The 22,413-nt window shown below is 44.4% G+C and overlaps 2 protein-coding genes across 3 annotated transcripts in view; one reads left to right on the top strand and one right to left on the bottom strand.

The window, feature by feature from the left end:
* usp48 (ubiquitin specific peptidase 48) overlaps window positions 1-20,196 on the bottom strand; it is a 133,010-nt gene extending 112,814 nt beyond the window's left edge. For both annotated transcript variants that reach the window (XM_052039261.1, XM_052039262.1), the window contains exon 1: window positions 19,723-20,196. In XM_052039261.1, the coding sequence (XP_051895221.1) occupies window positions 19,723-19,856 (134 nt within the window). In that variant the 5' untranslated portion in view covers window positions 19,857-20,196. The remainder of the gene's footprint in view (window positions 1-19,722) is intronic.
* The window catches only part of ldlrad2 (low density lipoprotein receptor class A domain containing 2), a 37,894-nt gene continuing 35,335 nt past the window's right edge, over window positions 19,855-22,413 (top strand). The window contains exons 1-2 of the mRNA XM_052038968.1: window positions 19,855-19,870; window positions 20,075-20,314. Coding sequence (XP_051894928.1) covers window positions 19,855-19,870; window positions 20,075-20,314 — 256 coding nt within the window. The remainder of the gene's footprint in view (window positions 19,871-20,074; window positions 20,315-22,413) is intronic.

Below are 22,413 nucleotides of genomic sequence, written 5' to 3'. Positions count from 1 at the left end.
AGCAAGTCTTAGAGGAGCATCACGTCTGGTTAAACTGTTCTCTTATCTGCACCACGCATCACCTTCTGACCAACTCAAATGTATTTCCAGAAAAAAGTTTACAGCAGGATATTTTCCTACCAACCTGCAAAAGAATTATCTGGTGTAGTACCAGATGGTGCAAAGAAAAATTCGCTTTGTATTTAGTTTTTAAAAAATTCTAATTAATAAGGTGCATCTATATACGTAATCATAGAATCGCACAGCAAAGAATTTGGTCCTTTTGGCCCACCTTGTCCATGGTGACTGTGATGCCTACTACACTAATCCCATTTGTTTGCATTAGGCCTGTATCCCTCTCTGTATTTGCTATCCAAGTACCTGTCCAAATGGCTTTAAAACATTGTACCTGCCTCTACCACCTCCTCTGACAACATTATACCCACAACCTACTGTGTGGAAAGCTTACCCTCAGATCTCCTTTAAATTTCTCACATTAACTCTGGTTTTAGTCTCCCCTACCCTGGGAAAAAGACTATCTATCCTATCTATGCCCCTCAAAATTTTATAAACTGCTATAAGATTTCCTGTTAGCCTCCTACATGCTAGTGAGAATCAACGTAGCCTATCCACTCTCTCCTAATAACAACAGCTTTCCGATCCAGGAAACATCCTGGTGAACCTCTTCTGCACTCTATTGCTATCACATCCTTCCTGTAGTGTGGTGACCAGAACTATACAGAATACTCTAAATGCAGTCTGACCAATGATTTGTTCAGCTGCAATATGACTTCCCAACGGTTATACTCAATGCTTCAGCCTATGTGGCAAGCATACCAAATGCCTTCTTCACTACCCTATCCACCTGTGTCACTACTTTCATCGAACTACAGACTTGCACTGTGGATGTTGTGGCAAGACAAGGGTTAAGATAGTGTGCAGGCAGAGATGGTTTGCAGACAGTCTGCAATCGCCCATGCTGAGCAAGGTCCTCGAGAGTATAGCATGGAAACCGAGGTCACCAGGCATACCAAGACAAGATAAGGATGCAAGCAAAGAATTGCAAGGCACACACTAACCATTGGAAAATTACTTTACTAACTCTCAAGGTATTATTGGCTATTAACGTGTAGTTTCTATTGGTCATTAACACCTATATTAATGGAACGTGATTGGTATTTTATGCATGCAAATGAAGGATTCTAATGTGCCCAAAGATTGTTGAAACTTTAGAATAGTTTGGTGACTGTTCTCAATAAAGCATGATTGAGAAATGAGTGCAAGTTGTCAGAGTCCAGTTAATCGGCGACAGCAGTTTCTTAGAGGTTCCATCGAGATGGCTCACCTTTAGCTTCACTATACGGGAATACGGAGTTGAGCCCCAGTGACTGATCAGTCTCGAGTCCGCGGCAGCTCACGTTTGAGCAAGTGGGACCGAGTCCGTCGCTGGAACACTAATTTCATCCCATGTGGGGCGTTGAAGTACGCCATCGTATAGTCGCCGAAAGGGACAGCAAATGGCTGAGCAATTGCAACGGGAGGTTCGAGTCCCCCGTTCAGAAACGGAGAGAGCCGCGGCAGTTGGAGGTTCGAGTCCCCGACCAAGGTGCCTCGGGCTGGGTTCAAGTCCTGTGAGTGACCACCTGTGGGCTGGGTCCCACAGAGAGGAAAACAAGCAAAAAAGGAGGAATAGGGAGAAGGAACGTTGTGGATAACAGTAAAATATTTTCTTTTCCGTGTGTGAATGAATGTGAAAGTGAAATATTAAAGCGATAATGGGAGGAGCCCCGTCAAAAGACTGCCCCAGATCCCCTAAGGGGACACTGTCAGCGTACATGATGTCGCACTACGGACCAGAAAGCATTAGGTATGTTGATGAGTGGGTGGAGTGGACTCAGGGAGCAAATAAGAGTTTCCCTCCTGACAGAACTTCAAATGCAGACTGTCTGGAGTGTCTGCAGAAGGCATTAGCAGAGAGAGAACAAAAATGTAAGAATTTATGTGGGTTGGTCTGCATTCATTCACTGGAAAAGTGAGATGCAGAAACGGTTCGATGGATCTCACCGGAAGAGCAAGGAAAGTGTAGGAAAGGTGCTGGAGAAAGGAGAAAGACAGAAAGGACAGGGAAAGATAATGGTGTCTGCCTCAGTGTTTAAAAAGGAACAACCGCTACCAGAATCAGAGGATGAAAAGATGATATAACCCTCAGCACCCTCGCCTCCCAGTCTGGGAGGCTGGAGTTGATGCGTGCCATGATTAGTCCCTCGAAGTGCTTCATGATGGTAGATGTCAGAGCCACCAGTCGTTAGTCATTAAGGCATGTTACCTTGTTTTCTTAGGTACTGGGATGATAGTGGTCTTCGTGAAACAGGTGGGAACTTCAGATTGAAGCAGGGAGAGGTCAAATACATCTGCAAATACCCCCGCCAGATGATCAGCACAATATCTGAGCACACGGCCAAAGACATCATCTTGGCCAGATGCTTTGCTTGGGTTCACTCTCCAGAAGACTGATCTTACATCCTCGACAGTGACCAGGGTTCAGTTGCATTGGAGGCTGTCAGGGTGGGTGGTGACAAACTACTCCCCTTCTGTTTAAAATATGCATAGAATGCGTTAAGCTCATCAGGAAGGGATGCGTCATTGTTGACTATGCTGCCCGACTTCGTTATGTAGCCCGTTATAGCGTATAAGCCCTGCCACAACTGACAGCTAGTCCAGGACTCTACTTTGAACTGGTATTGTCTCTTGGCACTCCTGATAGGCTTACCGAGGTCGTATCTTGATTTCTTGTAAAGGTCAGGGTCACCTGATTGGAATGCAGCAGTCCTCGACTTCAATAATGAGTGGATCTCCCAGTTCATCCATGGTTTCCGGTTTGGGAACACCTGCATTGTCCTCTTTGGTACACAGTCCTCAACACACTTGCTGATAAAGTCCGTATGGTGGTGACATATTCATCAAAGCTGGCAGCTGAGTCTTTGAATGTGGGCCAGTCCACTGACTCAAATCAGTCACGTAGAAGCTCATCTACTTCCTCAGGCCAGCATTGCACAACTCTCTGTACTGGATCCTCCCATTTCTGTTTGTATGCAGGGAGGAGCAGCACAGCCTGGTGGTCTGTTAGGATATCCTTCCCATTGGGATAAGATACACAGTACTGTGCAAAAGGCAGATGAGAATATTAACCAATATGTAGAACGCATGAATACCATATTTCAAAGGCATTCCCTAATAACCCCAGAGGCGGGGACACCCACCTTGATAAACGCTATTGTAAATGGGTTGCAACCCAAGTTAAAGGAAATGTTTACCGTTACGTGTGTGGGATGGGAAGGCAATGATTTAACTTTAAGATTGTGATTTAAGATTGTGAGTGTTTTGCAATATTGTCAAAAGCAGTTACAACACCAGAAATCTAAACCTGCTGAAGGAGGTGGGGACACGTTCCTTGTATCAGCACTGGGGGTTACTCCACATCAGCCACCCTGGGGTCGGGGCAGTGGATGCGGTCGGAGTAGAGGACGGGGACGTCTGCAAGGGGTTTGTTTTGTTTGCGGACAGCCTAGCCGCTGGGCTCCAGAGTGCCCTCAGCGCCAAGGCAACATAAATAGTTAACAATTTCCGCCTCCACAGACTGTGCAATTCACTTCAAACAACCCATTTAATCAACATCCCCAGCCACCACAATAGAGGTGCCTTGCCCAAATTCTGCCCATTATGAAGATTTCAGAGTCTGCTATTCCCTTGACTGTAAATGGACAACAACTTGATTTCTTAATTGATACTGGAGCCACTTATTCCACAATTCATGCTTCCAATTGGCCACTAGCACCACTGAGCAATGGTGGCTGTCCCGAAGGTCCCAGTCTCTTTGCCTGTTTTTCGGAAGGTTACTTATCAGCTTCAGGGACACCAAGGGGAACATCAATTTCTTATCGCACAGAACCTTCCAGCTAATTTGTTGGGTCGGGATCTCCTTTGCAAGCTAGGTTGTGCGTTGGTACATTCCCCTGATGGATTACAACTTGAAGTACCAGAAACTGTATAACCAACTGTCTGTGCCTTGTTAGAAGAGACTGCTCAGGTAAAACCCGAAGTTTGGTGGTGGAAGTTTACTAACAAATTTTTGTCTACATGGCGTTAGCCAAAGTCAAACAACCGCTGCAGCTCCCTGAAGCCTGCATAGTGCTGGGAAAATACCCATACTTGACATCCAAGTGGCATACAACCATCCATTGCACGGTGCTTTACCCTGTGGAGGGTCCGAACAATTTGTATGAAGAATCTGCGAGGCGACTACTGTGAGACGGCCACAGTAAATCCATCTCTATTACTAATTTCGCCCTCTGTGTGGGTCCCGAAGGCGTGCTGCTGCTACTAAACTACCACCTGATGCAGACCCACTTTTCCAATTGCCAACCAATGGTCTTCCATCTTTTATGTGGAACACCAGAGGCCATCCATACTAACCCAGAAGGAACCCTCTCAGGTTTTCCCAAGGCAGTTGTCTTAACATACGGCAAATCTGCATCTTATCCCACCAATTTCAAACACCATGTTTTGAACCTTTCTACATCACAGAACGATGATATCACTGAATGTTTACTTGCCCAATCACTGGAGACCCTGTGGGTTTCTCACCTCTTCGGGAACCCCAGTACAGCACGGTGAATTAATTGCCAATCTCCTTGCAGCTATTCAATTGCCTTCTGTGATTGCTGTTATTAAATGTAAGGCTGATACTAATAAAAATGATGAAGTGGCTAAAGACAATAAGTGGGTTGATTTTACTGCAAAGGCGGCAGCAGCAGACTCATACGGGCACGTGATACCCCAATGTGTTCAGACTGCCAACCCCTTCCCAAACTCTATTGATGAACTCGTACAAATACAGTGTGATGCATCAGAGAGTGTAAACACTCTACGGACTTCATACAATTACCTAAATGTATGGGTTATAATTATGTACTTGTTATTGTGCGTTTGTTTCCCGATGGGTAGAAGCCTACCCAACTTGTAAAAATGATGCTCTAACTGTTGCCAAACTTTTATTACAAGAATTCATTCCTAGGTTTGGAATCCCGAGAAAATATCAAGTGACAACACTTTGCAGTGTAAGCACCACTTCACTTGCCCGTACCACCCGTAGTCAAATGGGGCAGTGGAGCGACAGAACAGAGTCCTGGAAAACTGAATTATGCAAGGAAACAGGACTGAAATGGCCAGACGCACTTCCACTGGGCCCTCATGACAATGTGCTGCACTTCAAACCGTGTAACGGGCCCATCTCCACATGAGATAGTATTGGGACGTCCCATGAGCTTACCAGTCGTGCCTCCCCTTTCTGTCAAACAGATGGAAATCCACACCATGAGTGAAAGCATGTTGCAGTATTGTGTGGCACTAACGTGAACTCTTCAAAGTTTCCATCAACAGGTAATCGAAGCCCAAAAGGTTGTGACGACTACAGAGTGCCGACCTACCAGCCGGGAGTTTGGGTACTCATGAAATCCTATCAATGGAAAAATTGCCTTGAACCCCAATGGGAAGGTCCGTATTAAGTGTTGCTGACCACGCATACTGCCGTGAAGCTCCAAGGGAAACTGACTTGGGTCCACGCATCGCGTGCCGAACCTACTGCACCACTGGACCAGGGAACCAGTGGTAAAGAAGACCCCAAGGACAACTAACTAACTGAGTTATTTAATCGCTATCATTCGTGCTTTTGAGTAGTCATTATGTGTTATAGGTTATGAATATTCTGTGTGCCTGTCCTTTGCTTAAGCACAGAACTGCACTTTCCTATGTCTTAGTTATGAGTACACTCTACGTTCTAACCAGTCGAGTCATTGGATATGTTCTAGAGGGCCCATGGATTCAGGGGAGGGAGTGCCAATGTGGCCAGTAGCCCTTAATCATAGTGAACTCCATTCCGTCTTCTACTTTGATAACGACACCAGAGCCAAAGGGGGAAAAAGAAACTGCTCTGCCCATAAAGACGAACCTTGGCTTTGCAATTGCTTTAAGGGATGGTATTGGCCTTCCTATGACAGGTCATGTAACCCTCCAGCAGTGAGGTTGCTCCACGAGAGTCAGGGAGAGGTTTGTTATTGTAATACCCAGGGTTTGGGGTCAGACAGGCAATAGTACGAGGAACTTCTTCACCACCGCTGACCTCCCACCCCCTGCCCTGTTAACAGGTCTTATTGGGTCTGTGGCCACAAGGCTTACCCTGGCTGCCGGGATGCCCCTCGCCAGATGGGATTCCTGGCCTGAACCAAGCCCTTGAAGAGGTTGCAGTTACCTGGCTTACATGACACCATAATGTACCACCTGCCATTGCTCTCTCCAGCTGTGCGAGGCTGCCCTCGAAGGGCTATCACAGAGGCTGAATGCTTCTGAATAATAGCAGCCCCATTCTGGGGACCCAAGGCTGGCTCGCAAAAATATCAATATGGCCTTGGCAATGGAGAAATTGGCTAATGAGATGGCTCTAGCATTACAGGACACCAGCCAGGCCATTAAGGACATTACAGCTGAGATGGTAGCGATTTGCACTGTGGCCCTCCAGACTTCCTACTGGCCGAGGAAGGCAGTACTGGTGCCATTATCGGTCGGTAATTTTGTATGTACATTCCTGTCTCATCTGAAAACATCACTGGTTTGGCCACACACATCCGGAAGGAGGCTGACAAGGTCAGAAAGATTGGGCGGGAGTTACATAGGACACCTTCATCACCTTGGGAGCCCTTTAGCTGGCTCCATTCCCTGTTGGGGGGGTTGAGACAGCTCCATCATACAATGGATACTCGGGGCCTAATTTCTGCTGGTTGTGATATCTGTTTTTAATCTCTTGCCTGATATCACTCCATGTGGCGATGGCCCACAGAGCAGCCGCCTCCATCACGATCCAACAGCCAACTGCCCCTGATGAAGTCCTCACAGAGTTCCAGAAACTTTGTGCTATTGAAACTCAGTAAGATTGGGAGGGGGGTGGTGGTGGAGGCGGCAGTGGAAAGAATGTGGATGCTGTGGCAAGGCAAGGGTTAAGATAGTGTGCAGGCAGAGATGGTTTTCAGACACTCTGCAGTCACCCATGATGAGCAAGGTCCTCGAGGGCATATATCCTCTCTGTACAGCATGGGAGCCAAGGTCACCAGGCATACCACGACAAAGAGGATAACAAAGTATTGCAAGCCACACACTAACTATTGGACAATGACGTTACTAACTCTAAGGTATTATTGGCTATTAACATGTAGTTTCTATTGGTCATTAAGATCTATATTAATGGAACATGATTGGTGTTTAATGTATGCAAGTGAGGGATTCTAAGGTGCTCAAAGATTTTAATTGGTCAATACCTGTTTAAAAAGATAACTCTTTGCTGAAACTTTAGAATAGTTTGGTAACAGGGGCTGGACAGTTCTCCTTGTGCAGAAGTAAATAAGGTGTGATTGAGAAATGAGTGCAAGTTGTCAGATTCCAGTTAATCGGCAACGACAGCACCTCCAGATCCCACATAATCCCACACAAATCCCACATCAACCCACATAATGTCCCATTAACTCTATATATTTCCAACCAGAATTTGACTTCCCAAAGTGCATTACCTTACACTTGTCTGGATTAAATTCCACCTGCCAATGCTCCACCCAACTTTCCAGCTAATCTATGTCCCTCTGTAAAATAGAGTCATACAGCATGGAAACAGGCCCTTCAGCCCAACTCATCCATACCAACTGTGTTGCCCAGTGAGTTAGTCCCATTTGCCCGCGTTTGGTCCATAGCCCTTTAAACCTCTCCTATCCATATAGTTATCTAGATGGCTTTTGAATGTTGCTGATGTGCCCTCCTCAACCACTATTTCTGGCAGCTCATTCTAAATACACACCATCCTTTGTGTGAAGCTGCCCCTGATGTTCCTTTTAAATCTCTGCCTCTGATCTTAAAGCTATGTCCTCTTGGGGAAAAAAAACTATGTACTTTCACCCTGTCTATGCCCCTCATGATCTTATATACCTCTGTCAGGTCACCCCTCAATCTCCTACGTTCCAGGGAATGGAGTATCCTTAGATAACCTTCTTAGCCACCTATGACTTCACCAACTTGTGTCTGAAGTCTTACTTGACCTACACATCAGAAAATGATCGAAGCTTGTAGATTATGTGGGCTTTCAAATTGAACATAAGCAAAACAATATCTATTTTCTCTGCATGCATTTCCCTTCCTTCAAACTAAAATACTGTACAGTTGCACAGGTCAGCTTTCAAGGCAAAAGAATGGAAAACTAAATTAAGGTAGCCAACTAGATTCTTGTGCAAGAAGTTTACATACAGAGCATCACAAATTGTTTTCCAACACAACCGGTACTAATAACTGAAACTTCACAAGATTCCTGAAGCCAATCAAACCAAAACAGCAATGCAGAAACCCAAAAACTGGCACAAAGCAAGAACCCAAAAAGAGCATTATGCTGAAGTAATTCCATATCCAGATCATTAATATATACCAAAACTGATTAGTCCTGGAACATATACAGACATTCCTCCACCACTATTCTGTCCCTTTAACTGCATGACGTCATAGAATAATACAGCATAGAAACAGGTCATTTAGCCCATTATTTCCATGAAAAAGCTACCTGATTTGACCCCGCTTCCCCCCCCCCAACTATTCCTTCTCTGTATGCAGTACATTACCAACTGTCTTTTGAAAATCCACGTACACATAAATCTTCAACAAACCTGTGCATTACTCAAAGTAAACACGATCATCTTTAAGAAATGCAGGCTTTTATTTATTAACCTCTGTCTCCAACTATAACTTGATCTTGCTTCTGCTTACCAACTCAGGTACTTTGGGCCTGATGTTGGGCCAACATCATCTGCAGTTGTCCTGTTTAGTCCTCTGCCCTTTTCTGACCAAGGAGTTAACATCACAATCTGCAGTCAGTCGTCTGACATCTTTCCTCCTTTATTACAATATTGCACCATCACCCTTTTCCTTCTTAAAGATGTGCAAGGTATTTTTTGAAAGCCCTTATTTCTGCAAGATGATCACCTTTTCAGTCTGTTATCTACCCCATCTAGCTAACCTTCACTACTTAAGAGTATGTATAATTTATACAGGAGTTGTTAATATCAATGCAGGGGAAGACATAATTCTGGAAAAAAATAAAGAGGCCTAAAATCAGGCACGCTGGCCAAGGTGGCATTTATCCAAACATGATGAAAGGAATGGGGGCTCTGTTTACTACGCTTAGGTGATCTCTGTGCCTATATAAAATAGCTTTTCAAAGTCTTGGATTGTTCCTGCAGAATAAATGAAAAATGAAAAAAGGCAACAAGTAAATTCCTTAAACTATAGGCTCAGTAGCTTGATACCTATTATTGGGAAGTTATTAGAAAGAATCATTAAGAATACTATGTGGTCATTTTGATGGCTTCACAAGGTTTGCTAGGTTGATGGGCAATATAGATGAGGTTACTGAAATAGGTAGAGTTTAAAATTCCTTCAACAAGATATTAAACAATATACAGTAGAACTCCGATAATCTGGTATGCCCAGGGCATTGGTAGTGACCAATTTATCTGGCCTACTGGTTGTCATTCCTAGAAGTACCACAGCACACTTTTATTTTACTCCTTTTTTGCCCGTTACACAGTGGCATACATTTTTCAGTGAACCTGGTGAAAGAGGAAGTAGAACCAGTGACTTCTAGCTTGTAAGTTTCACCTGGTCAAAATACCCTGGCTCTGGCTACAAATGTACATGTTCCTGACCCCCAGTGTTCCCAGCAGTGAACCACAGCCACACACCCTTACATGGCCACATGGCTTACAATCTGGACTAAAAAAGTGAGCCAGATGCTGAACCATGTTTACTGTAAGAGTGCCTTGGGACTGAAAGAAAATCCTGTGCTGGATAAGAAATTTAGAAGTACATTTTCAAAATTTAGAGGTACATCTTTAGTGACAACAATTCTAGTTGAATTAAATAATTGGAGTCCTGCTGGGTAATGTTTTAGCACTGTTACTTCTCTACCATATACACAATGGAAGCATTGGGCACAAAAGCATGTCATGAAAGCATCTGCCAACTGCAGAACTGTGAATGAGGAAAAATGAATATCAGATCTATCTGCAAATAGAGGGCCCAGGGCCAGGAAGGTGATATTTAATAGAAACAAATGTGCTTTAATGGAAAGAACTGTTACAAATATGTGCAGGTTGATCCAAAATGAAGTCTACAAACTTGAAAAAATTGCTTTATTTTAGTCCTAGTTAATGAGAATCAATCCTAGTGAAACAGAATGAAGGGACGTGTTGGTCAAATGCAACTTTTTTTTTCACAGTTATAAGCAAATGATTAGTTAATGTTAATATGGGTTCCTTACAGACTGAGACAAGACAAATCATACTGAGGAATATGAAAATGATACGGAAATTAAACAAATATTTTTCCCTATCGGCATTGAAAACTTTCCAGATGTAGTACAGAACTACAGGTTCAGAGTGAACAAGAAGCTCACGGAACACGTGAGTAAATAATTAATATTGATGGCACTGAAAGGTGATAAACCCCCAGGATTTGATGACCTACATTCCAGGCTTTTAAAACTGGTGGCTATGGCGATAGTGGAAGCAGTGGGTGTCACTTTCCCAATTTCCATAGATTCCAAAACAATGCCTACAGAATGAGAAGAAGCAAAAATAATCCCACAGTCTAAGAATGGAAGGAAAGGTAAACTCGGCAATGATAACTCTGTTGGGCTGACATCAGTACTAGGGAAAATGCTAGATTATTAAGGAAGTAACAGAGCAGTTAGAAAATAATAATAAGATTAGGCAGAATAAACATAGATTTATAAAAGGGAAATTATGTTGGACAAATTTGTTAGAACCGTTTGAGGTTGTAACTAGCAGAATAGATATGGAGGAACCAGTTGGTGTTGTGCATTTGCAGATTTGAAAACCTTCCACTACCATACAAAAGATTATTAAACAAAATTATAGAACATGGTATTTGGGGTAATATAGAGGTGTGAATTGAGGACTAGTTAGCGGACAGGAAACAAAGAGTTGGAGGTGGTCATCTTTGGGTTAGGAAGCAAAGGTTAGTGGAATGTCACAGAGTTCAGTGCTGGGCCCCTGTTGCTCACAATCTATAATCAAAGATTTTGGAGAAGGAAATCAAGTCTAATATACCAAAGTTTGCTGATGATACAAAAGCTGGATCCCAGTACGTGTGGTGCAGAGGATTCAGAGGGATAAAGACTGACTACATGAATGGGTGAGGACATAGCAGATGGAATATACTGTTGAAAATTGAGGTCATCCACTCTGTTTAAAAAAAGGTATTGTGAATGGGAAGAGACTGAAGGATGATGGCGTTTAAAAGGAACCTGGTTTCGTTGCGATTCCAATCACTGAAAGTTAACATGACACCAGACAATTAAAAGGACAACTGGTCTATTGGGGTATATTGCAAGAGGATTACAATACAAGAGATGTCCTGCTCCAATTATACAAGGCCCTGGTGTGACCACATCTGGAATACTGTGTACAGGTCTGGTCTGCCTATTTGACATGGATACAAGTTCTCCCTGGGTTACAACAGGGTTCCATTCTTGTGAACAGTTATAAATGCAGCTGCAGACCGAGTTCCCACATGGCAGAAGATGCCTTCAGCATCCATCAAATCCATTTTGACAGTCTCCCAAATGCTCCTTCATACACACAGGCTGTACAAAAGTCAAACATTCGTAAGATGGGGAGGACCTATACACTTGTGATAGGTCCTCCCGACCTTACGAATGCCTGACTTGTGAAGGGAGTGCATCAACAGTTTATCAGAATGATTCCTGGGATGGTAGGTTTGCTGTATGTATCATCTCTCACTGCTGTGGTCTGAGGTTCCCACCTGCTTCAAAAGGACATCAATCATACCAGTGCCCAAGAAGAGCAGGGCGAGCTGCGTCAACGACTATCACCCAGTAGCACTCACATCTACCATAATGAAGTGCTTCAAGAGGTTAGTTATGGCTAGAATTAACTCCTGCCTGGACCCGCTGCAATTCGCCTACCACCACAACAGGTATACAGCAGATGCATTCTCACTGGTTCTCCATTCTGCTTTGGATCACCTAGACAACATCAAAGCATACGTCACACTGCTGTTTATCGATTACAGCGCAGCATTCAACACCATCATTCCCTCAGTACTAATCAACAAGCTTCAAAACCTGGGCCTTAGCACCTCCCTCTGCAACAGGATCCTCGATTTCCTTATTGGGAAACCAATCAGTGCAGATCGGTAATAACATCTCGTCCTCGCTGACAATCAACACAGGTGCACCTCACAGATGCATGTTTAGCCCACTGCTCTACTCTCTCTGCACTCATGACTGTGTAGCCAAATACAGCTCAAACGCCATCTATAAATTCGGCGATGACACCGCTGTTCATGGTAGAATCTCAGATGGTGACGAAAAGATGTACAGGAATGAGATGGATCATTTGGTTGAGTGGTGTCGCAACAATGTCGCTCTCAGCGTCAGCAAGACAGCGGAACTGATTGTGCACTTCATGACGGGGAAGTCGGGAGAACACACACCAGTCCTCATTGAGGGGTCAGTGGTGGAAAGGGTGAGCAGCTTCAAGTTCCTGGATGTCAACATCTTGGAGGATCCATCCTGGGCGCAACACACGGATACAATCATGAAGAAGGAACGCCAGCAGATCTACTTTGTTAGGAGTTTGAGGAGATTCGGTATATCATCAAAGACTCTTACAAATTTCTATAGACGTACAGTGGAGAGCATTCTGACTGGTTGCATCACAGCCTGGTATGGACACTCCAAAGCACAGAGGCTGCAGAGGGTTGTAGACTCAGCCAGCTCCATCACAGGCACAACTCTCCCCACCATCGAGGACATCTTCAAGAGTCGGTGCCTCAAGAAGGCAGCATCTATCACTAAGGACCTCCACCATCCAGGTGATGCCCTCTTCTTGATACTACCATTGGGGAGGAGGTACAGGAGTCTTAAGACATACACTCAAAGACAGCTTCTTGCCATCCCCCATTAGATTTCTGAACAATCCACGAATCTATGAATACTACCTCAATATTCCTTTTTTTGCACTGTTTTTGTAATTTATAGTAATTTTATGACTTCTCACTGTACTGCTGCCGCAAAACAAATCTCACGTCACATGTCAGTGATGATAAATCTGATTCTGATTTTTATACATTTCCTTGCGTTTATATTTCTCATAACATCGGAAGAGGTCATTCAACCCTTCAAGTATATGACAGCTCTCACAGCATCCCCATCAATCCAGTTCCCCTAATTATTTCCCGATAACCTGTTTTCTCTCTCATGCCCATCAATTCTCTCCCACCCCCTCCCCACCAATTCTCCTGCCACCCACCTACACTAGCAACAATTTGCAGTAGCTAATTAACCTACCATTCTCACATTAAGCGGTGATCTCACTGAAACATAAAATTCTTAAAGAGGCTTAATATGATATATACAGGGATGATGTTTCCCCAGAGGTCAGCCATTAAGGACAGATGAGAAGAACTTCACCCAGAGAACAGTGAACCTTTGGAAATTCTCTACCCAAGAGGGCTCTAGAGGCTCAGATGGAATATACCCATGACACTCAGATTTTGGTATAGTAAGGACTTCAAGGTAAATGGGGTTCATGCAGGAAAGCGGCAGTAAGGTAAAGGGTCAGTCATGATCTTATTCAATGGATATAGGTTGAGTGGCTTCCCTCTGCTTTTATTTCTTAGGTTTTTTTTAATAAAATTTTGAAAATAAGTTCTTTGTCCAAATTGCAACTGCAGATTCACTGCAAATGTTCTAAAAGAAGCTTAATATGTTCCTAAAGTATACTGATGTCACCAATTGAAACAAAAATGAGACGTACATGTTAATTTAACTCTGAGAATTCAGTTTTCATCATTTTCAGGAAAGTTAGAAACACTTTGCCCCAAGTGTTTTTTTAAATTTTGCTGTTTCGACTCTGGCACAAATTTCATTAATGCTGATTGATAGGGATCCTTGAAGGCCATGATACTTGGTGGTAACTTGAGAGTATACATGTACCAATTGGTCATTTTTGTTTGTTCTATGCATATAACACTTCAATCGTTATAATCTTAATGTGCCAATCACAGAACCAGCACATCCAGAGAATATCCTTTAATGTGCCCTAGCATTATGAATGAAGTCAGAGAGCGCAAAACAGAATAAAACGGAGTTATTGTAACTGCAGTGTCTTTGATGTTGACAATCTACAATCAGGAATTAAGACAACTTAATGTAACGGGAACTATAGTTTTTGTTCCACAAGATTTTTTTTGACAAGCTTCAAAACCTGGGCCTCTGTACCTCCCTCTGCAACTGGATCCTCAACGTCCTTATCAGGAGACCACAGTCAGTCCGAATCAGTAGTAATGTCTCCTCGTTGCTGACAATCAACACAGGCGCACCTCATGGATGCGTGCTCAGCTCTACACTCATGACTGCGTGGCTAGGCACAGCTCAAATGCCATCTATAAATTCGCCGATGACACCACTGTTGTTGACATAATCTCAGATGGCGAATGAGGAGGTGTACAGGAGTGAGACAGATCAGTTGGTTGAGTGGTGTCACAACAACCATCTTGTACTTAATGTCAGCAACATCAAGGAATTGATTGTGGACTTCAGGAAGTCGAGAGAACACACACCAGTCTTCGTTGAGGGGTCAACGGCGGAAAGGGTGAGCAGCTTCAAGTTCCTGGGCGTCAACATCTCAGAGGATCTATCTTGGGCCCAACACATTGATGCAATCACAAAGAAGACACGCCAGCGGCTCTACTTCATTACGAGTTTAAGGAGATTTGGTATGTCACCAAAGATTCTTGCAAATTTCTACAAATGTACAGTGGAGAGCAATCTGACTGGTTGCATCACCACCTGGTATGGAGGCTCCAATACGCAGGATCGAAAGAGGCTGCAGAGGGTTGTAGACTCAGCCAGCTCCATCACAGGCACAACCCTCCCCGCCATCGAGGACATCTTCAAGAGGTGGTGCCTCAAGGTGGCGGCATCCATCATTAAGGACCCTCACCTCCTTGGACGTGCCTTCTTCATGTTACCACCATCAGGGAGGAGGTACAGAAGCCTGAAGACCCACACTCAATGTTTCAGGAACAGCTTCTTCCCCTCTGCCATCAGATTTCTGAACGGTTCATGAACCCATGAACACTACCTTGTTATTCCTCTTATGCACTATTTATTTATTTTTGTAACTTATAGTAATTTTTATGTCTTTATGTCTTGCACTGTACTGCTGCCACAAAACAATAAATTTCACGACATATGTCAGTGATAATAAACCTGACTCTGATTCTAAAGAAGGACCATTCTGAACACTTATTGCAATTTTGCTTTTTTTAAGAAGGGTCCCTCATGATATGAAACAAGTGGGCCTGAACCCTCAGGCAAATCATACAATTATGACAAAATATTTTTCCAATCTCTCCAAAGGTATTCCATAAGTTTATTATCTAACATTGCCCGGCAAACTGGAGTTCCACCACATTCTGCCATCCTACTTACCCGAATACACATGGCCAGTGCACCAGTGTGCTGACAGACCAAATCAACAGGCTGACTTGGGGACCAGTTCCTAACCCCACTCTAAAATCTATGCTGCTGACAGGCATATTGCTGGTCAAGGTTTTAATTTTTCACCAATGAAACTATACACTCAAGTGATACAATTTAATGGTATTGACTGAAATGACATCCTTACAAAAATATGAACAGAGGAAGCTCAAACGTGATGTAAAGCACTATACTTATTCACTCTGCTTAGGATCAAATGCCATTTTACACAATAGCCTTGCATCCTGTTATTCAGTCGCAGAGAATTATGTTTGGCTTGGGTTCACTCACTACTGGTGTCCTGCCGGACATAATCCCCTACTACATGACCACGGTTATATAGAATATTACTTGTCTATTCATACAAACTGAAGGTATTGGTGTCCCGTTCAAATCACCTGCCACCTTATGAACATACTCTATTCCTTTCTTCCTCATTTACTTATGCATTAAGGTGCAGAAAGATATATGCCATCCCATGTTGTAACAAGTTTTAAAAACATTAGGATAGATAAGTCACCAGGGCCGGATGGGATATATCCAAGGTTAACGGGAAGCGAGGGAAGAGATTGCTGCACTTTGGCGATGATCCATGCATCCTCACTGGCCACAGGAGTAGTGCCAGATGATTGGAGGGTGGCAAATGTCGTTCCTTTGTTCAAGAAAGGGAGTAGGGATAATCCTGGGAATTACAGATCAGTGAGTCTTACTTCAGTGGTGGGCAAATTACTGGAGAAGATTCTTAGAGACATGATTTATAGGCATTTGGAGAAGCATAGGCTGATTAGGGACAGTCAGCATGGCTTTGTGAGGGGCAGGTCTTACCTCACGAGCCTGATTGAATTCTTTGAGGATGTGACAAAGTTCATTCATGAAGGTAGAGCAGTGGATGTGGTGTACATGGATTTCAGTAAGGTGTTTGATAAGGTTCCTCATGGAAGGCTTATTCAGAAAGTCAGGAGACATGGGATCTAGGGAAACTTGGCTGTGTGGATTCAAAATTGGCTCGCTCATAGAAGAGGGTGGTTGTAGATGGAGCGTATTCTGCCTGGAGATCAGTGACCACTGGTGTTCCACAGGGATCTGTTCTGGGACCCCTGCTCTTTGTGATTTTTGTAAATGACTTGGATGAGGATATGGAAGGGTGGGTTAGTATGTTTGCTGATGATACAAAGGTTGGTGGTGTTGTGGATAATGTAGAAGGTTGCTGTAGATTACAGCAGGATATTGATAGAATGCAGAGCTGGGCTGAAAAGTGGCAGATGGAGTTCAACCCGGATAAGTGTGAAATGATACACCGGGAGATCGAATTTGAAGGCAGAACACAGGGTTAATGGCAGGACTCTTAGTGTGGAGGAAGAGAGGGATCTTGGGGTCCACGTCCATAGATCCCTCAAGGTTGCCACACAGGTCAATAGCGTTGTTCAGAAGGTGTATGGTGTGTTGGCCTTGATCAGTCAGGGTACTGAGTTCAAGAGCCGCGAGGTAATGTTGCAGCTCTATCGAAATCTCGTTAGACCGCACTTGGAGTATTGTGTTCAGTTCCGATCGCCTCATTATAGAAAGGATGTGGAAGCTTTAGAGAGGGTGCAGAGGAGATTTACCAGGATGCTGCCTGGATTGGAGAGTATGTCTTATGGGGATAGGTTGAGCGAGCTATGGCTTTTCTCTTTGGAGAGAAGGAGGATGAGAGGTGACTTGATTGAGGTGTACAAGATGATAAGAGGCATAGATCGAGTGGACAGTCAGAGACTTTTTCCTAGGTTGACAATGGCTAAGATGAGAGGACATAATTTTAAGGTGATTGGAGGAAGATATAAGGGGGATGTCAGGGGTCCTCTCGTGTTAGCCATTGTCGCCCTGGAAAAGTCTCTGACTGTCCACTCAATCTATGCCTCTTATCATCTTGAACACCTCTATCAAGTCACCTCTCATCCTCCTTCTCTCCAAAGAGCAAAGTGGTGGGTGCGTGGAATGCATTGCCAGCAGAGATTGTGGGGGCAGATACATTAGGGACATCTAAGAGACTCATAGTTAGACACGTGAATGATAGAGAAATGGAGGGCTATGTGGGAGGGAAGGGTTAGATAGATCTTAGAGCAGAATAAAATGATGGCACGACATTGTGGGCTCAAGGGCCTGTACTGTCCTGTAATGTTCTATGTTCTACATTCTCCTCAGTTCCAGACTAAAGAGAATTTTCCTCAGTGGGACTTTGTGACTTTATTCATGACTCTTCACTGCTGGCTCTTTCCTAAGTGAAAACATATTGCCCATGTCTAATATACTGAATTCCTTCACAATTTTAAAAAATCTCAAGCAGGTCATTGTTTAGCCTTTCTTTGCTAAGAAGAAACAATGCCAGCCTGATCAGTCATTCCTGGTAATTCCATGTTCAGTTCTGATACCATTGTACCCATTTTGAACTTTTCTCCAGAGTTTTTCTTTCTCAAAGACCAGAACTGAGTTCAGTTTTCCAAGTGTGAGCCAAACATCTTTTAGAAAAGGCATTAAAACAAGGCCTCACCTGCACTCTAAGATTGACATAAAAATCCCACTGCTCTATAATGGAAAGTTATTCCCAGTGGCAAAATTCTGCAATATGTTGGAAATTTAAAGTGATCAGAAAATGCTGGAAATACTCAACAGGTCAGATATTATCTGTGAAGTGAGAATCAGAGTCAATGAAGGTCAGTGACCTAAAACTTTAATTCTATTTCTTCCTCCGTGGATGCTGGTGGACTTGCCAAGTATTTTCAGCATTCGTTGTTTTATTCAGTTATACACAGTAACCCGGTCAATATTTATGCCTCAACATCAATTATAAAAAAGCTCAATCTCAAAATTAACTGTATTTTCCTACAATGCAACAGTACTGTATTTCGAAAGTACTTCATAGTCTTTTATATGCCTTTCTGGATGTAAAAACAAATTTTTTAACTTAAAGATGACACAAAGCTCACTAGTCCTCTGTAACCTAGCTCTGCCACATCTTGAACACTTAGTTGCAAAATTGGTCGAGTCGACTGTGTGCCAAAACGAAGCTCCATGCATGCGGATTAACATTTACTGATTTTTCCTTCGACTTGCTGAATCAGAACCAGGTTTATTATCACTGTCTTATATGACGTGAAATTTGTTGTTTTGTGGCAGCAGTACAGTGCAAGACATAAAATTACCATAAATTGTGAAATAAATTAACAATGCACAAAAAAAAGGAAAAACAGGGTCATGTTCATGGCAATTGCTTATAAAATCATGAAACTATCTTTTGACCCAACAGTCACTGGAATTCAATTGGCTAAATCACAGTTAGGCATTTCTTACCCATATTAAACTGGATGAGTTTACATTTCAAAACTTCATCCACGGAAAATCACCTTCAGAAAAAAATAATGAGGCACTTACGAAGTCTAGCAGACTTCAGCCTTTGAATGCTAGCCACAACAACACTCCAAGGTGCATAGGATTATATGTCAATTCCAACAGACCAAAAAAAACTCGCTGGCTAACAGAAAGGGAAAATGACGTTCATGAAGACTACCGCCAATCATTTTACTGCCACCTGCTATAAAGCATGCCAAGGACGACCCACCACACTGTACCTAAAATGGCACTAAAGCAGAATGCACAACTCGCGAGTAAATAATTTAGAACTTCAGATGACACACAGAGTATCTGGGCTGAGGGGAAAACACGATGCCAGCCGCATGGCAGCGGTGAAGTACAAGCGGCTGCAGTAATTTGCGGGAGATAAGCGGATCAGCCATGAAGCCCCGCATCCCATGAAACAGGAGCTGCAAATGCAAAGCAGCTCACAAAATGCACCCCCCCACCCCACACCCCAGCACGGTGCCGGCCGAGGCCGGGGGGGGAGGCGGTCTGATGTCCCTCCTGCACCGCAGCACGGGTCGAACCCCCCGCCTCCGGGCGGGCGGGCGGCGGGCCCAGGGTCACTGGGACGTCGTCATCGCTGCGACTCCCGCCCCTCGGGGCCTGGAGGCGGCCGGGTGTAACCAGGCGCGCTCCGTTGCCCGGCGTGTGTCCCTGCCCCGCCCGCCCGGCCGTACCTGCGGGCGTCCCTCCGGCACGATCCCAGGCGGACGCGGTACGCCAGCTCGATGTGTTCCTGCTGCACCTCCTCCGGCCTGACGCTCTCCGCCCACTGCCAGGCCGCCTTCTCCAGCTGCTGCTTGGGGGCCATGGGCGCGCTGGGCTGTTACCGGCGGCGGAGCGGATAGGGAGCGAGGAGGGAGAGGGGGGGGGGAGTGCCCGGGCTTCCCGCAGGGAGGAGGCCCGCCTGTGCGCACCCGAGGCCTTGGCTCCCCGCTCCGGGCCTGCTCTGCGCCGCCAAGCAACCGAGAACGTGACGTACAGCGCAAAGGAGCACAGGGCGAGGGTGACGTCGATGACCGCAGCAAGTCGTGGCGTGGTACGCAGGCAGGCAGCCCGCCTGGCCGGCCGGTCGGCCGGCGCGCTGCTCGGCAACCGGCAGGCGGCCGTCACGGCCCCGGCCGCCCGGCTCCCCGCCCTCCGCCCTCCGCCACGGTAAATGGCGCCAGCATTCGGCTTCAAACGTTGCCGCACACCGAGGGAACCCCCGCCTGCCAGCTCCCGTACACCCAGCAGGTCGGGCAGCCGCTGTGGAGAGGGAAACGGGGGGTGAGTCAGTGTCTCAGGGCGAAAACCCCGTGAATTAAATTTAAACATCTGCACATGGTGGAAATCTGAAATAAATTCGCTGGAAACACTGGACGGGTCAGGCAGCTGCTGTGGAGGGAGAGGTGGAAGGCGTGGCCAGGGCTGTGGGCCCAGGAGACTGCAGATGCTGCAATCTGGAGCCGCACCCACAACACTGGAGGAACTTCACCGGACAGTCCAGAGGAAGGGTCTCAACCCGAAACGTCGGCTGTCCATTTCCCTGCACAGATGCTGCCCGACCTGCTGAGTTCCTCCAGTGTTTTGTTTTGTCAGAACTGTTGACAGTTTCACCTCTGGCACTGAACCTATTTTAGATACAACTTACTATTTCCCCTTGGTTCCCAGGGTCTTTAGCATTCTTGGAATCAACATCATAGCCTACATCAACGACAAGCTTGAGGGGGACCCAGTGTAATGCTTCTAGGTTTGGTGATGACAAGAATTGAGTGGTGATGGGGATGCAAATAGGATGCATGAGGATCTAGACGAGCCAAATGAGCGGGCAACATAATGATGGATCAAGTACAACCGAGACGATTGAAGAAACATAAATGATGAATATTTTTTAAATGTGAGAGAGAGGGGACTGTTGACATTAAAGAGATATCCTTGGACACACGTCACAGATGGCTAACATACAGGTGTACTGGACAATTAGGAAGGCAAATAACATATTGGACTTAGTTGCTGCTGAATTTGAAAGCAAGAGTAAAGACATCTTACCACAATTATATAGAGGCTTGATAAGATCACAGTTGGAGACTTGGACTATCATGTACAATTTTGTCCCCTTTCTTAAAGAAGGACATATTTGGTATTAGAGGGAATGCAATTAAAATTTACCAGACTGTTTCTTGAGATGGCTGGTCTGTCACATGGGGAGAGATTGAGTAGGGTTGAGGTCTATTCAGAGTTTAGAGGAATGAAATCTTAAATGTACAAAGCTCTTATAGATGACTCAACAGAGTAAGTATATGGAGGATGTTTCCCCTGGTTGAGAAGTTTTGAGCTTGGGGTGAGGGGAGAACCATTTGCAACTGAGATGAGAAATTTCTTCACTCAGCATGATGCATCAATGGTATTCTCGATCTCAGAAGGCTCTGGAGTCTCAGTCATTGATTTCATTCATATCTAAGAGTGATAGCTTTTTGAATATTGGAGGAATCAAGAGGTATGGGATTAGGGAAGGAAAATGGTGTTGAGGTAGAGGATCAGCCATGACTTTATTGAATAGCAGAGCAAATTTGAGGACCCGATCCTACTTCTGTTTCTTGTTAACTTACACACAACAGAAAGGCTACTCTCATCAAGCTTCCCTGTTATCCCTTAAAAAAAATGTGGTGTTGGTCACACAGGAACCTCCTTATGCTGAATGTGCTTTTCTAAATGATGATTAATGCTATCTTTTGGAATTTTTTTCATTAATGTACAAACCACTGATCGGCAAGATCTGCAGATGCTATAAATCTAAAATAGAAACAGATTTATTCAGGTGAGACAACAGTGGAAAGATAAACTGAATTAACATTTTGATTTGATGATCATACGTCGGAACCCATAATAATAGACTCTAATGACTCATTTTTCCCCTTTTGACAAATGGCACTCCTTTAGCAATTCTCCAATCATCCACAGGAGCGCACAAGAAAATAGGAGCAGAAGTATGCCACCAGGCCCCTCAAACTTGCCTCTTCATTCAATATGATCATGGCTGATCTGCCCCTAGATTCAACTCCTTTTCTGTACTGTTCCACATAACCCATAATTCCAAGATCTTTCAAAAATGTGATCTAGCCTCCACAACCCTCTGGGTTAGAAAATTCCTCCTCTGTCTGCACGAAGAAATTCCAACGTACGTTATTTTTAAATAAGGAACAGCACCTCATATTCTGCCTGACAAGTCTAAACCCGACGGCATGAACATGGAATTCTCCAATTTCTGGTAAACTGCTCGTGGAACTCTTAACAAATTTGTCTTAACAACTCTTACCGGTTGGGACTGGCCATAAGAAAAAAGACATATCTACCTGTTACATCTGTGTAAAACTTCAGTTGGTTAG

The sequence above is a fragment of the Pristis pectinata genome, chromosome 26 (assembly GCF_009764475.1).
Source record: "Pristis pectinata isolate sPriPec2 chromosome 26, sPriPec2.1.pri, whole genome shotgun sequence".
In the NCBI taxonomy this organism is placed as follows: Eukaryota; Metazoa; Chordata; class Chondrichthyes; order Rhinopristiformes; family Pristidae; genus Pristis; species Pristis pectinata.
The sequence above is the reverse complement of the archived record's forward strand: the minus strand, read 5'-3'. Positions and strand labels throughout refer to the sequence as shown.